General features: G+C 45.2%; 1 protein-coding gene across 1 annotated transcript in view; it reads left to right on the top strand.

Annotated features, from left to right (window-relative positions):
- The first annotated feature begins 102 nt into the window (after positions 1-102).
- Positions 103-14,953, top strand: part of CPSF2 (cleavage and polyadenylation specific factor 2) — a 35,676-nt gene continuing 20,825 nt past the window's right edge. Inside the window, exons 1-5 of the mRNA XM_053252943.1 lie at positions 103-234; positions 8,641-8,826; positions 9,797-9,956; positions 10,068-10,173; positions 12,351-12,480. Of these exons, the coding sequence (XP_053108918.1) occupies positions 8,678-8,826; positions 9,797-9,956; positions 10,068-10,173; positions 12,351-12,480 (545 nt within the window). The 5' untranslated portion in view covers positions 103-234; positions 8,641-8,677. The remainder of the gene's footprint in view (positions 235-8,640; positions 8,827-9,796; positions 9,957-10,067; positions 10,174-12,350; positions 12,481-14,953) is intronic.

The following is a 14,953-nucleotide window of genomic DNA, read 5'->3' as shown; positions in this document are numbered from 1 at the left end:
GAGGTTTTCCTCCCGTGGCTGAGACTCCGCTCCCCTGCCGGGCTCCGTGAATGGCGCAGTCCGCCGTGCGACCCTGCTTGCCTCGGCGCGCGACTGCCGGCGCGGCTTTCCTCCTGCTAAAATGGCGGCTGCTGTGGGAAGAGGGGCGTGTGGCTGAGGAGGCTCGCGCTCCCTTTCCCGTGGCTGGCTCTGCGGGGCTGGGGGTTAGGGGTTAACGAGGGGGCTGCGACACAGGTAAGGGCTTAAGTGAACACGGGGCGACTTCCCGCCCCCTTCCCCGGCTGTCTCTCTCTCATGCACACGCTCCGCTAAAGAAACATAACGCGCCGATTCCCGCCTTCTTGGGATGGAGTATTTGGGAGGAAGGGGCGAGGAAGGTATGACAGGAGCCACCCAAGGGCGCAGCGGGGACACGACTTGACTAGCAAGCCAAAGGTTGCCAGTGCCGATTGGAATCACCGCTGGTACACCTCTGTCGGGCAGCAGCGATCTGGGGAGATGCAGAAAGGCATAATGTCATACTGCGTGGGGGAAGGCAATGGTAAACCACCCTTGTATTCTACCAAAGAAAACCACAGGGCTCTGTGGACGCCATGAGTCGACACCGATTCGATGGTGCACTTTACTTTACACTTTACTATAGTTTAGGTATGACAGGAATGACTTTTCTATCTAGCCCAGGCAAAGACACTTTGGGCTGCTTCCCTGTTTCCACGTTACCGGTTTCTTTGGGGTCACCTAAGCCCCCTTGATCTCACTGGATCGGATAAGGTTGTAGTAGCCCTATACTTATGTACTAAGGAGTAGATCCCATTGAATTTGGGCCTCACTTTTGAGTAATTATGCTTTGGATAGGGCTGTAAAGCAGGGCTTCCTAACCTTGGGCCCCCAATGAACATGGCTGGGGATGATGGGAGTTGTAGTGCATCAACCTCTGGGGACCCAAGGTTGAGAAGCACTGCTTAAAGTGTGACCCAACTAATAGAAAACAGAACATCAGAAGTCATAAACGTACCTGACAGCCCAATTCTATACATAGGTCAGTGGAGTAATTCTTGAGACCAAGCTGGATAGAATGTACCTCTGCCCAACCCAGGTTGCACTGAATGCCTATAAAGTGGGGGTTGGAGTGATGATCAAAAACTCAGTAAGAGCCACTGGGAGGGGAGTGCTGAAGTGGGTTGCTGCCCACCCCTGCCTGCTTTCCCCCTTTAAATTGCTTTCCCCCAGATTTATTTCTTCTGACTATGGTTGCTTTTGATCTTGGAGCCTCACTGGGAGCAGAACTGGAGTGAGGTACTGCAGATTGGGAATGTCTGCTGAACCTTTCCCCAGAGTGCTTTAAATTACCTCATTCCCTCGTTGTAGGGATTCAGCAATAACTTGGTTCAGATTTGGCTGGCTGCTGTTGAATCTGTACCATGTTCAGCTGTCTGATAAGGATGCACAGGAGTTACAACCTAACACACATTTGCCTACTTTGCATTAAAGTGTTAAGATAAATAATCTTGTAATAGCTGAATCTCTACAATACATAATTTGGAGTTGTTATTTATTTAGACTTCTGTACTTATATTACCTTATAAATAATTCTCAAAAGCTGTATACATTGCAGAGGGAGTGATAAGATCATTCCCTGTTCCAAAGGGGCTCACAATCTAAAAAGAGAATGGCCACTGGAAGGGACTCTGTTGCTATCCCCCTGTTAAAAATAAGAGCCCCCACTTTAAAAGGTGCTTCTTCACCAACTTGTCAGGCATTCCCTTCAGCTTTTTAATGTAGATTAGGTACCCTGTATATAATGAATTTTATATGTTGTGATTAACTTCTCAGGAGTTTGAAGGAACATTGAACTAGTGGCTTGTTGTGCTAATGCTAGCCACTCTGTTGAGCACTGATATGTCACAGACTTGTGGCAGGGGTGCAGGTGGCTGCTTGTGAAATCTGTTTTAGCTTGGAGTGGTGAACTGTGATCTTGTTATATATCTGTGATGGGTCAAAATGTTTATGTGACTGGCTATCCTGCCCAAAAAAACTGCTCACTATGATGGCATCTCTATATTAGCTAGTATTATCATATTAGCTATGCAAACTGTTTTAATAACTTTTGAAAAGCAGTATATAATATTAATAATAATACATCTACCTACTGAGAAACCCAAGAACTGAGGCCTTGGTGAGAAGGTCAATTTTCCTGTTGCACACAAGGATAAACTTAGTGAGACTGACAAGGGTAAAGGACCCGCTGGATTGAGAACGTCCTAACGAAAAACGTTGGAGAAAATTATGTCAGGTTCACCAAATGTAACCAGTTGCATTGGATAGATGCTCCTCTGTGTTACCTCCATTCTCGGCTGGTGTAGGAGGTCACCCAAGCTTGGGATTACATCCCCCACATGCTCCAAAAGGCAGGAAGTAGTCATACTTGAAGATCCTTAACCCAGTGCATGTGGGTGGATCTCCCCAGTTCTACTTCCTGCCTTTGCTCCAGAAGGCTCACATTACAGCTCGCTGGCTCTGGCCTTGTTTACTAGGCCTCTTCTTTTCTTCTGCTTATATTCCTATTATTTTTTACTATTTCCAATCTATTCTTCACCTGGTATTCTACTACTATTAGTTTTCTCTAGTTACTAAAGAAAAAGAAAAAAATTAAAAAGAAAAAAAATTAAAATTAAAAAAAAATTTCATATCTGTTCTTCCTACTGTCCATTCTGTTATTCGTTACCTCTCCTCACCTCTTGCCGACCCTTTGGCCGATGTCCGCTAAGAAGACCTTTGGACTTCTGGCCGTTAGGGAGAGATCTGCCCGTCAGCACCTGTTCCCGCCAAAAACTCAGGACTGCGCAAATCCTGTAAGGAAAATGGCGGATGTATCAGATGACCTTGCTGGCGCCAGTAGGCCACAGCGGTCCTCTCTGTCGCCAGATACCGGTGAGGAGACTAGGCGCAATTCATGCCACCAGCCATCCACCGTAGCAGGACACAAGTGGCGGCACAAGAAGCGGAGGCGTCCCGACAAGGAGGCCCCGTTGGTGGGAGAGCTTTCACCTGGCAGCGCAGGCAAGGTAAGCCCGCAAGATTTGGCCTCGCCCCCCGCCCCAACTCCTTTCCCCAGCAGTTGGGCATGCAGGAGGAAGACTGCCTCAGCAAGCGCTGGGGCCGCACCGAAAGTAACGTCGTGGCCACCCCAGAGCCTGTTGGAATCAGACAGGGAGGACGTGGCAGGCGGTGCTGGGCCTGTGGACGAGGCGTTGGAGCACCCAGAAGGCCATGAACAGCTTCCCCCGGTGAGATCGGGACTTGCTCAGGGGGGTGAGGAGGTGGTCGCAGATGCCCCCTATGTGGCCCCTCCCTTAGGGCCTACTCCTATGGGGAATGTGGGGGTTCCCCCCGATGCTGCCACTGTAAAGGGCTGGATTCAGGAGGCCATTCAAGTCTCACTGGCAGCGGTGCTTAAAGCGTGAAAGCCTGCAAGGCAGGCTGTGACCCATGTGTCATCCTCAGACTCTCAGGAGGAGACGGTGCCTGCTAAGCAGCCCAGGGTGGCTATACACCAGGACTCTGTGCCCAGAGGTAGGGGGAGGTCTTCAGACGAGTCAGTAGAGGACTCCCCAGATTTATTGTGACCTGGGGGTAGTGGGTCGGAGATATTGCTGGGCAACCCAGACAAGGGGCCCTCCTCCTCGGAAGAGGGGGAGATTATTGAGGCCTCTGCAGCAAACTTACACAGTCAGAGGATCTCTCTTATGGAGGATTTTTAGCCACTAATTAACCAGCCTATTGCTGCGCTTGATCTGAAGCCAGTTACAGAGGAACAGATCTCTCCTGTGTCCAAGGGCTCCTTGGTGCTGCCTAAGGCTAAGGTACTGCAGATTAAATCAGTGATGCCTGAGGGCTTTACTAATACCATCAAGGAGGAATGGGCGGCTATTGCAACTCCCAGATGTACATTGGCATTGGTTAGCAAATTATACAACTTTGAGGAGGAGACTCTGGACTTGCTGAAGGTGCCACTTACGGATGCTCCTTTTGGGGCCCTACTTAGTAGCGTAGTGGTACCCAAGGATGAGGACTCCTCTTTTAAGGAGCCACGAGACAGAAAAGCAGAATCTGCACTGCGCAGGGCCCACGAGGCTTCAGCAATGGCCATCAGAGCTGACACCACTGCGTCCTTGGTGTCTAGAGCATTGATCTTGTGGAGCAATGAGTTACCCAATGACCCTCCCACTGATAAGTCTAAGATGCAGCGTAAGCTACTTCGTATGCAGAGGGCGGCTGCCTTTTCAGCGGATGCTATTCTGGACACTGTTCGATTCTCGGCACGTGTGGTCAGTGCAGGTGTCCTGGCAAGATGCAACATATGGCTGAAATATTGGAAAGTTGATAATACGTCTAGGGCTAATTTAGCTGCTGTTCCCTATGCTGAGGGGAAGCTAATTGGGGGTGAGGCCCTGAAAGAGGTCCTCATTGAAACTAAGGATAAGCGCAGGGCTCTGCCATCAGCACCTAGGAAGGAGGACAAGAGTTTTAATCGTAGACCGATGCAAACTTTCAGGGCATTTAGACCTCAGTTTTGTCAGAGGGAGCCTTTTAGGCCTTTTCGATCGCAGTGGAACAGATCCAGAGGCCAAGGCAGGCAAGGGTTCAATCAGCAGAACTGTCAGTCTTTCGGAAACCAGCAGCGGGGCCCCAAGCAGCAGTCCTGACTCCCACTCAGGCAAAGTGGGGGCCCACCTTTTGGAAAGAATCCATCAATGACAGGTGGGTTCTTTCCATTATCCTACATGGGTACAAAGTGGAGCTGGCCAGCCCCCCAGGAAACAGATTCCTCCTTACTCCAAGATCCAGGAAACCGGAAAAGCACAAGGGGTTGTCCATGGCCATTCAGCATCTGGTGGCTATAGGGGCCATAGAGGAGGTCCCACCTCTTCAGAGAGGCAAAGGCATCTATTCTGTGATTTTTACGGTGCCAAAAAAGGACAGGGCAGTTCTCAACCTACGCCCAGTCAACTGCTTTGTGATAAAGAGGAGGTTCAGGATGGAAACCCTTTGTACCATCTCAGAGGCATTGCAGATGGGGGACTACATGGCTTCAATAGATCTCCAGGAGGCCTATTTGCGCATCCCCATTCATCCACTCAGTCGACATATACTCCGCTTCTGCTACATGGGGAGGCATTATCAGTACAGAGCCCTTCCTTTCGGGCTCTCATCAGCCCCCCAAGTTTTTACTAAGGTTCTAGTCCGCTAGTGGCCACTCTGCGCACTGAGGGGGTCCACCTGTATTGTTACCTCAACAACTTGCTCATCTGTGCGAGTTCGGAAGCAGCAGTTTGGTCGGCTCTGACCAGAACAATGTCTGTGTTACGTGCCCATCGGTTTTTGATAAATGTGGGCAAGAGACGCCTGACGCCCAAACAGCGCCTTCGTCATCTGGGCATGGTAATAGACACCTCAGTATGCAAACTGTTTCTGCCACAGGATCAGATGGAGGTCTTATTGTCACTGGCTCGTGTGATTGCTTCGAGACTGTGGGCCAGACTTCTCAGTCTAACAAAGTTGTTGGGTCTCATGGTGCCTCGGGCGAGTTTGCCTTGGACTCGGTGCCTTGGGTGAGTTTTCATCTAAGCCAGTTACAGTGGGCTCTCCTCCCTTACCAGCACAGGATTGCTCTCAAGCGCGACAAGAACATTCCTCTCTCAGTGTCTCTTCGCGAGTCAATTCGTTGGACGGCCCGGGGAACCTAGACAAGGGCGAGCTGTTCATAGAACCCGAGAGAGTGATGGTCACGATGGATGCCAGCCTATCGGGCTGGGAGGCTCACTGTCAGAACAGGTCTGCCCAGGGGCTTTGGTCGGTGGAGGAGTGGCTCCATAGCATAAACTGGCTCGAGCTGCGGGCTGTCTTTCTGGCCCTAAAAGCCTTCACGCCCTTGGTGAAGAGAAGGAACTTCTTAGTGTGTAGAGACAACATCTCAACCTAGGCACACATAAACAGGCAAGTGGGGACAAGGTCAAGATCTCTTTTCCTTCAGTCTGTGGAGTTGTTGGATTGGGCAGAGAACAACTTAATATCCATTCTGGGCCATCACGTAAACGGAATTTCCAATGTTTGGGCAGATTGACTAAGTCGGCAGGAGATCCAGCCGGCAGAATAGGGCCGACACCCTCTAGTATTTTGGTGGCTGACAGAGCAGCTGGGGTGTCCCCAGATAGACTTGTTCGCATATCCTCAGAACACCAAGATTCAGAGGTTTTACTCATGTTTTCTGACGTTGGGCGCTATCAGTGCCATGGCCTCCGTGTCTGCTGTATGCATTTCCTCCAGTGCCGCTGCTCTCCCGTTGCCTCAGGAAGCTGCGGGGGTCACGGGAATCCCTGATATTGATTGCGCCTTTTTGGCCCAGAGGGCCTTGGTTTTCCGAGATCGTCGACTTGACCGTAGGTCATCCACTCAGATTGCCAGACCATCCAGATCTGCTGTGTCAAGGTCCGATTTACCATCCTTGCGTCTAGAAAGTGTTCAGCCAACAAGATTTACCAATCGACTTGGCGTAGTTTTCTGCGTTGGACAGCAAAGCGCTTCCTGTAGCTGGACAAGTGCAGGTTGAGGGAATTGCTGGATATTCTTCAGGATGGCCTTGCGCTTGGTCTGAAACCCAACACGCTTAAACGCCAGGCGGCGTGCTTGATCCAGATGTTTTTTCCTCATCAACGTTCATTTCAGGCACGGCATCCTCTTCTACACAAGTTCTTGAGGGGGGCAGCTTTGTTGTTTCCACTGGTCTGTCATCGTTTTCTGCCATGGGATTTGCATATTGTTTTGCGGGGTCTGCAGTTTCCACCATTTGAACTACTTTGATCTGTGTCATTGCAGTTTTTGTCCTGGAAGGTGGACTTTTTAATAGCTGTAACATCGGCCAGGAGGGTTTCTGAATTGCAGGCTCTGTCAGTTAAGAGTAATTTGTGTATTTTCTCTAAGGTCTCTGTGAGACTTATCCTGGATCCTTCGTTTATCTCTAAGGTAAAGTCTGTTTCATCATGAGGCGGACATTTACTTACCTTCTTTTTGTCCGGATGCTCGTCACCCTGCAGAGAAGGAGTGGCACCGTCTGGATGTCAGGCGGGCGTTGAAGATATATATTGACAGGACGCAGGCCTTTCGTAAGTCAGAAGTTCTTTTCGTAGCCTTTAAGGCTTCTAAGATGGGATGCAAGGTCTCTACAGCCATTATCGCTTGATGGGTCCATTCATGCATTACGGTGTTGTATGAAACCCAGAAACTTCTGGTGCCTGGTCGGATTACGGCACACTCAACTACATCTGCAGCCACTTCTGCTGTGTTATCTTCACCGGCGTCCCTTGAAGAGATTTGCAAGGCATCTACTTGGTTGTCGCCTTTTACATTTTCAAGGCATTACAAGTTGGATGAACGTGAAGCTGCCAGAGCAGCATTTGGTTGGAGGATCCTACATTGGGTCCTTCCGGGTCAGTAGCTCCAGCTTGGGTATTTTCCCTCCCGTGGTCGGTGCTGTGGTATGTCCCAAGCTTGGGTGACCTCCTACACCAGCCGAGAAAAGTACATTGGTACTCACCGTGAAGGTGTCTTCTGGCTGGTGTAGAAGAGGTCACCCAAGGCCCACCCAGGTTGTGTTAGGCTGGAGCTGATGATCTGGTTGTAGGGGGACAGTTTTTCTGTCTTTCTCTGCATTATTGTTGTATTTTCTCTGTTATGTTCTGTGGTTTTCATTCTGTAGCTTGAGCTCTTTTAAGCACTGAGGAGATCCGCCCACATGCACTGGGTTAAGGATCTTCAAGTATGACTACTTCCTGCCTTTTGGAGCATGTGGGGGGATGTAATCCCAAGCTTGGGTGACCTCTTCTACACCAGCCAGAAGACACCTTCACGGTGAGTACCAATGTGCCTTTCTTGATTTTTAGCTTTGCTTGTTATAGAAGCTACCGTCTATCTTCTTCAGGAAATATTCCAAGTGAAGACATCTTGATTTTTGTTGAATTAAAGACTGCTCTGAAATGTCAGATACACACTTTTAAGTATGACTTTAGATGTGTATGTAATGGCTTTTTATTTTCTAATACTTAAAAGTGCAACTGATAGTTAGCAAAATGCCTGCAATAATGGTAAATGGGAGCGGGGGATAGGAAGGACAAACTCATATATTATGAGGATCCATAGAGAGTGTGCTGGTGTTTATCTGTGTTCTCTGCATATAGAAATACATTGCACCACCATCTGGAGATCCCTGCTTTGGGTCCTTACCACTGAATATTGGAAGCATGTCTTGCCTTTGCTACACGTGTTTCTAACTTTAATGCTTTCTTTCCCCATAGAAATGAAAAGCAACTGTTGATTTGCATAGGGGAAAGCAAAGAGGTGCCAACTAAACCCAGTCTTTGCCCTCAGGAATCCAAGCCAATCAGAATCAAGCTTATTCCTGTCTTCATAGAGAGACCCGTTTTGGTGTCTGTCTTGGTCATGCTAGAGTGTGATGGGATGTTGGAGGCTGGTGTTTAGCTATGAATCCTCATTTGTATTTCCAATCTTCCTGATTCTGGGGCTTGCAGCATAAATCTGAATCATTTTATTGGATTTTTAAAACTAACTTTATTCTCTTTACAGTCACTATTGCTGGTTAGCACTTCCAAGAAGAAGAAAAATGACATCAATTATCAAGCTAACCACCCTCTCGGGGGTGCAGGAAGAATCTGCTCTCTGCTATTTACTTCAAGTAGATGAGTTTCGTTTTCTTTTGGATTGTGGCTGGGATGAGAATTTTTCTATGGACATTATTGATTCCCTAAGAAAGTAAGTAGAACCTGACTTGTAATCAAGGTGATGTTCCTTTGCAAATAACTCAAAAAATATGTTCTAAACATGCATGTCTTTATCTTGTTATAAAGGGATATCAGTGGAGTTACCTGATTGCATGTTTTAGGGGAATCAAGGCCCAGTACTTCACTTGATATTCACTTTTACTTTTTGAGTACTTTGTTCTTACCATATATAAAGTTAGCCTTTTGAAAGTTTTGTGAATACTGTTTCATGTTTACTTCTGAATTGTTTCAGTGACATTAGTAATGTATTTAAACTCTATACAAGTCCAACAGCATTAAAAACATCAGCAGGCTATACAGATTAAAGAGAAGAAAGTCGGGTTGCATTGGCTGATGTGTCACAATTAGACATATTTGGCTTGATTCATTAATATTTCTTACAGTAGTGGCATGAGTGTGGAACTGCTGTTTCATACACCCAATCTACTATAACATTCCTTAATAGAAATAAGAGCAAGTTCTCTTCATAGAGTTCCAAATATGGAAATTTCACATGCGGCGTTCAGTGCATAGGATAAGGGCCAATGTGCAGCACTTGTGTGCATGGCTAAGGAATTCTGTGTGGATTGATAGAGTGGATCTGCAGTGTAGATTTTGATTAGTTATGACCTTCTCAATTTACATTACAGTATAGTACATATAATGTCTATATCTGTTTGTGTTATTCTTGCTTTGAGTACTAGAAGCATCAGTACCACTGTAGAAATATTGTATACTACATTATGTCCTGTATCTGTTTATCCATTGGGCCAAACCTAAATCCCAGTTTTTCCTGAAATCAGCATGATCTCTTGGTTTTGTCATGCAGCTATCCTTCTGTATGGAATAAAAACTCGGGGATGTATCGTTCTTAAATGAAGTGCTTTTATATAGTCAGTAAAACTGCAATTTCTGCCAGGGTGGAATATTATGCCATTTTTTTCCTGTTGACTTTCTTTTAGACATGTTCACCAGGTTGATGCAGTTCTTCTTTCACATCCTGATCCTTTACACTTGGGTGCACTTCCATATGCAGTAGGAAAGATGGGATTAAATTGTGCTATTTATGCAACCATTCCTGTATACAAAATGGGCCAGATGTTCATGTATGATCTCTACCAGGTATAGTTCCATTGACACTTGCTGCTGCTTCTTCTTTTTTTGGCAAGCATACTTTAAATTACATCAAAATCTGATCATTGTATTTAAGAATATTGACTCTTTGTTTTGTAGTCTCGCCATAATACAGAAGACTTCACTTTGTTTACCCTTGATGATGTTGATGCAGCTTTTGATAAAATACAACAACTAAAATTTTCTCAGATTGTCAATCTGAAAGGTGAGAGAGAACTTTTTTAGAGCTATTATTTTATTGAGTGGGGTTTGCTGTGCACTTTGCTCAAATGTAGATCTTTCTGTCTTAGAGGGTTTTGTTTAGTAAGAAAAGGAAGGAAAGAAATAAGTCATAACTCTCTGAAAAATGATCCTACACTACTATGGATGTTTAACAAAAGTTGTATCCACTTCAGCAGTTTAAGTGAGAGAGTAGCCTGGTTCAGATGTAACGTCTAGTATGACCAAAGTAAAGAGATTGGAACTGCGCCATGGAATTGCACTCTCCATCCTTCTCTGCTGGAGCTAAATTTGTGTGCACCGACCTTAATGCTATTCAGCATTAGAACCAGGTTTATGAAGGCTTCATTCAGACATGTCAACAACCGTGGTTCGTTCTTATGACAACAAGAGAGCACTTCTGTATATTACTGCTTGTTAAGATCATTTGGAGAGGTCCATTTACAGCTGCCCCCAGCTCGATTGGCTGCTATTCAGAACCAGGCCTTCTTGATAGCCATTCCTGAGCTATGGAACACATTCCCCAGTGAAATATGGAGTCTTAACTACTTTGTCAGTCGTTAAGAGAGCCTTAAGAATTCATTTATTTACCCAGGCATTTGGAGGTGTATGTTTTAATCTGTTTTTAAAATAATGCTTAAATTTCTGTATGAATGTAGGAAGTAGGAAATGTTCTGGGAGAAACCACAGTCCCCAGGAATCCACACGCTTTCCCCCAGCCTCCTCATGCTTTTTCTTAGCTTTCCCCCACACCTGCGTGTCTCCCCACTCTCCCAGCATTCCTTCCACCTGCTCAACCGCTTGTGTGCCATTGCTTGTTCAGGACCCCTCCCCCCGCATTCCCTCCAACCACTGTATTTACCTGGGGTAATTTCCTGGGGATCGGCTGCCTCCACATGGTGGTGAATGGCCCTCTTGGGCCTTCCAGAATATCCAAAAGCCCTGTTATCTAAACATATTTAGAAATCCAGTTATCATAAACAATCTGTTGGACATTTTCATGGTGAGTGGTGGTGTTATTGCAGTCTAGCTAATGCGCAGTCTATACAGTGGTCCCTCGACTTACGATGTTAATCCGTTCCGAACGCACGTTCGTAAGTCGAAATTTTCGTAAGTCGAAGAGCGCATCCACGGAGGTCTGAAAACATTCGTAAGTCGAGGAAGCCGCATCTAAAAATTCGTAGGTCGAGTAAGCCGCATCTAAAACGGCAACGACTTCCGGTCTTTTTTGTCATTCGTACCTCGAAAACAGCGTAAGTCGAGTAGTTCGTAGGTTGAGGGACCACTGTACTATGTAGCATATAAATCATTTGAACACTTGGAATATACTAGAAGCACTGCATTCTTCTGCAAGAATTAAATATTTCCTGATCTGGATGCATTTTGGTTTGTGCAAATATAGCTTCTATTACGTAGATTCCTAAAAATGGATATATACATGTGTGCTGTGTAAGTTTCCTGGATTCCAAGTTTCCAGTGTGGGAAAGGTTATTTCCCCTTAACTCTATGTCCCAGTGTCAATTGTTAATGTCTGTGGTCATCCTTTCAGTAAGAGAGAAACATTTGCTTAAAGGAGGCACTTCATAAGAATTTTTTGGCTTTGTATCCAGCAGCCTCCCGAGACTGTATTCAGTACTGAGCGAATATGGACCAACCTTGCACCCTGCCCAGACACACCTGTATTCTTGCCGTATGCGTTTCAGCTCTGTCGAGTCTTCTTCATTGGCAGTTTTCCGGAAAATCTCTTTCTGCTCGTGGTCTCTACCCACCACGAGGATTGAGCTGTTTGCTTCTCCTTTCATTGAAGCGCATTTGACAAAAATACAGGAATCCTCAGAAATCACTACATGAGAGTTAAACTTAGGAATATCCACTTGTACCTCTCCTGCTTTACCAGCAATATATCTTCAGTATGAACTATTGGATCCAGTCTTTGAAGTTGGATATAGAGTCTATTTTAATGATCATTTTGTATAAATTTTATTGAAACATACAGATCTATTTTTATTCCAGCATTATTATAACACATGCAATTGCAGTCTTTTAAAGAATGAGTGGCTTGTGGAATGCAATATTAATGTGTGCCTGCTTTGGCAATCTCCAATGTTAACTGCCTTGTACTACATAAGCCTGGTTTCTGAAATACTGCTATTATTCTTTTAGGGAAAGGGCATGGCTTGTCCATTACACCACTGCCAGCAGGCCATATGATAGGAGGCACAATTTGGAAGATAGTTAAAGACGGAGAAGAAGAAATTGTTTATGCTGTTGACTTCAACCACAAGAGGGAGATGTATGTACACAAGAGTCTTTCATTTCTGTTTTCTTGCTGACATTACCATGGCTTCATTGCTTAGTATTGCTGACTTCAAAATACACCTCACCTTGCAATTATTATAACTCAGTGAATAAGTTTTTTTTAAAAATAGCCTGCATACCCACTCATACTTGTGTTAGTTATAAGATAAGCATCAGTGGCATGGAAAAAGAAGAGAAAAACCATCTCATGTCCATTTTACAAAAACGTCTTGTGATTTTGTGGAGGCCATACTTTCCACATGTGACAAGTTGCTATTTACAAACCTGAATTAAAAGCTAGGATTTAGTGAGTGAATATGTGAACATAAGAACAGCCCTGCTGGATCAGGCCCAAGGCCTATCTAGCCCAGTATCCTGTTTCACACAGTGGCCCACCAGATGCCTCTGAGAAGCCCAGAGGTTAGAAGTGAGGGCATGCCCTCTCTTGTTTCTGCTCCCCTGCAATTGGTATTTAGAAGCATCTTGCCTCTGAGGCTGGAGATGACCTATAACCACCAGAGTAGTGGCCATTGATAGACCTGTCTTCCATGAATTTGTCTAAGCTATTTTAAAGCCACCCAGGCTAGTAGCCACCACATACTCTGGTAGAGAATTCCATAGCTTAATTATGCTCTGTGTGAAAAAATATTTTCTTTGGTCGGTCCTAAATTTCCCAACCTTCAGTTTCATGGGATGACCCCGGCTCAGTGTTGTGAGAGGGGGAGAAACATTTCTCTCTGTCCCCTCTCTCTGTTCTGTGCATAATTTTATACACCTCTGTCATGTCTCCCAGTAGTTGCCCCTTTTCCAAACTAAAAAGCCCCAGATGCTGTAGCCTTGGTTGCCCTCTTCTGCACCTTTCTGTTGTTCTTTGTGATGTCTGAACCTACACCAAGATTTGCACGTGGAGATTGCTTCTACACACCTGGAAAGGCAGGGTGATTTGGGCAGTTTCCCTGCCTTCCGCTCTGCAGCCACCTGTGCCTCTTGAAAATATGTATCTGCCCTTAGGGAGGCACAGATAGCTGCAGAGGGAAAGGGAGATCCTTGAAAATTGCCCCTCCCTTCCATCCATGTATAAAAGCCATCACCACATACAAGTGTTAGTGTGGATGTTGCTGCTATTTGTTTTCTAATTAAAGCAGTAGATATCTAAGTTCCCCTGTGGAAGTTAGCATGATTTGTGTGGAGAGTGGTAGGCAGAGTCTTAATTATAAGAAGATGTGTTTTAAATTCAGGATTTTGTTACAGGGCTGTTTTTCAGCTTGAGTATGCTCACAGCTGATCTTACAAGACACAATCCAGGAATAAGACAAGTGGAGCAGAGTTATTAGTTAAATAATAAGGAAAATGTAAACTACTGTGTGTCCTATAAACTGAGAAATAAGTGCATTGAGGTGTTGAGATCCTCAAGCATGTACAGATGTAAATCCCTCAATAGTAATATTTTAATACTCTGGAACTTAGCATGTGGCCCAATTCATGATGGTTTGTTGGATTGTCTGAACCTGGTTTGTGACTTCAGTCAAATTTATCTGAATATTTATTTATTTATCTTATGTTTATACTGCCTGATATATACATCTCTAGGCGGTGTACAAAATTTAAAACAATATTTAAAAATCAGCACAGATTAAAATACATGAAACAATTAAAACAGTAGCATAAAACAGAAATAAAAACAGTAGCATAAAACAATTATTAAAACTAATTATTAAAACTAATTCTAATTAAAAGCCTGTGAGAACAGGTGAGTCTTGAGGATCGTCCTGAAAACAAACAGAGAAGGAGATGCTTTTATTTCAGCAGGGAGCATATTCCAAAGCCCTGGGGCAGCCACAGAGAAAGTCTGGTCCTGGGTCTCCGCCAAATGAATAGCGACAGTAAGAACAAGAAAGCGAGTGCGGGAGTGAAGTGTTTGCGGAGTTCAGAACATTGTCCTACCCTAGATCTGTAGTTTGGTAACTGTTCATTTCTCGGCTGGTGTAGGAGGTCACCCAAGCTTGGGATTACATCCCCCCCACATGCTCCAAAAGGCAGGAAGTAGTCATACTTGAAGATCCTTAACCCAGTGCATGTGGGCGGATCTCCCCAGTTCTACTTCCTGCCTTTGCTCCAGAAGGCTCGCATTACAGCTCGCAGGCTTTGGCCTAGTTAACTAGGCCTCTTCTTTTCTTCTGCTTATATTCCTATTGTTTTTGTCTATTTCCAATCTATTCTTCACCTGGTATTCTACTACTATTAGTCTCTCTAGTATTAGTTACTAAAGAAAAAAGAAAATAATAATAATTTTAAATTTAAAAAAAAAAAAAAAATCATATCTGTTCTTGTACTGTCCTTTCTGTTATTCGTTACCTCTCCTCACCTCTTGCCGACCTTTTGGCCGATGTCCGCTAAAAAGACCTTTGGACTCCTGGCTATTAGGGAGAGATCCGCCCATCAGCGCCTGTTCCCGCCAAAAACTCGGG

This window comes from Hemicordylus capensis, chromosome 1 (assembly GCF_027244095.1).
Source record: "Hemicordylus capensis ecotype Gifberg chromosome 1, rHemCap1.1.pri, whole genome shotgun sequence".
NCBI classification, from domain to species: Eukaryota; Metazoa; Chordata; class Lepidosauria; order Squamata; family Cordylidae; genus Hemicordylus; species Hemicordylus capensis.
This window is presented reverse-complemented; position numbering and strand designations above follow the sequence as displayed.